At 64.2% G+C, this 1,426-nt stretch overlaps 1 protein-coding gene across 1 annotated transcript; it reads left to right on the top strand.

Moving 5' to 3' along the window:
- Positions 1-242: 242 nt before the first annotated feature.
- Positions 243-1,366, top strand: ETH_00038280 (uncharacterized protein; the record flags this gene model as incomplete). The annotated part of the gene is made up of 2 exons (XM_013379562.1): positions 243-704; positions 856-1,366. Coding segments are annotated over 2 exons (973 nt in total), but the record flags the coding sequence as incomplete, so codon positions are not given.
- Positions 1,367-1,426: the final 60 nt, after the last annotated feature.

The raw sequence follows: 1,426 nt of genomic DNA, 5'->3' as shown, positions 1-1,426 counted from the left end.
CGCCTCACCAGCAGCAGCAGCAGCAGCAGCAGCAGCAGCAGCAGCAGCGGGAGCGCTGCGGCTGGCGGGGGGGCCTCAAGAGAGGCAAAACGCCTTTTCCGGGGACCCTGCAGCGACAGGGGGCTCTAATGGCGGCGTCTGCTGCCACCCACGGGGGCCCCTGTGGACCCAGCAGCAGCAGCAGCAGCAGCTGATTTCCACGGGGGTCTCCGCTGCTGCCTGCGGGGTGTGTGTCTCTTCAGGTCTTCGGAGCCTCGCACTGGACGCGGCGTCTCCTTGTGTCTCCTCGAGCAGCAGATTGTTCTTGCGAAGGCCGGCTGCTGCTGCCAGTCGACGGCGCCCAGTACGCCCACGTCATGGAGGCTGCAGCTGCGCAAGCCTTTGCTGCTGCGGCCAGCAGCAGCAGCAGCAGCAGCAGCAGCGACGGCATGTCGCAGCAGGAGCAACTGCGGGAGGCCTGCGCAGCAGCAGCAGCAGTCGCGCGAGAAGTGGTTGTGGGGCCCGAGCTGCTGGGGGCCCTCATCAGGAAGCCCCTGGAGACAGTTGTGGGCCCCACAGTTGTTTCTTTTGCTGCTGCAGCAGGCGCAGGGGCGCAGCAGGGCCGCCTGCCCTTTGACTTGACTCTCGATCCCGTCTCCTCCACAAGTATAGGAAAGAAGACCATTGCGAGGCTTCAAAAGGAGGTCGAGGCCCACGCCAAGCAGGTCGGACCCCCCTTGCTGCTGCTGCTGTTGCTGCTGCTGCTGCTGCTGCAGCGGCAGCGGGCGTGCGACGAAACCGCTGCTGCTGCTGCTGCTGCTGTGCTCTCTGCACAGTGGCTGCTGCGGGGCTGTGTGCGGTTTCCCTGTGCTGCAGCAGCAGCAAAGCTCCCACCGCCTTTGCCTCTCAGGCTTCCGGGAGGAAGAGATTGCAGCTTTGCTGCTGTCTCCGTCTTGCCTAGCAGCAAGAGTCTCCGAATTGGCTGCGCTGCGGCAGCGGCTGCTGCAGGGCTTCCTTAAGGACGGGCGCTTCACTGAGCGGGGCATTCGGCTGCTGCAGGCCCTGGTGGCTCACGTGGATGGGCTGGACTTTGCTGCTGGCGAGCCGCCGCCGCCGCAGCAGCAGCAGCAGCAGCAGCAGCTGCAGTCCCCGCTGCAGCAGCAGCAACAGCAGCAGAGAGAGCTGCTTCTGGAAGCGATGCAGCGCCAAGAAGAAATCGACAGCAAAGATGTCAGCCCCTGGAGGCTGCGCTGCATGCAGTGGGCCTTTGCTTTAGGAAGAGCAGCAGGAGCTGAAGCAACTGTCTCCTTTGACTCCCTCGTGTCTCTTTCCATGTCCAAACATGCGGAGCAGATTTTGCTGCTCCTCAACCCTTTCCTCACCCCAAGTAAGCTGCCTCAAGCGCTGCAGCTGCTGCTGCTGCTGCTGCTGTGGCAGCAGCAGCAGC

Source organism: Eimeria tenella, genomic scaffold (assembly GCF_000499545.2).
Source record: "Eimeria tenella Houghton genomic scaffold, Eth_scaff3552, whole genome shotgun sequence".
In the NCBI taxonomy this organism is placed as follows: domain Eukaryota; phylum Apicomplexa; class Conoidasida; order Eucoccidiorida; family Eimeriidae; genus Eimeria; species Eimeria tenella.
The sequence above is the reverse complement of the archived record's forward strand: the minus strand, read 5'-3'. Positions and strand labels throughout refer to the sequence as shown.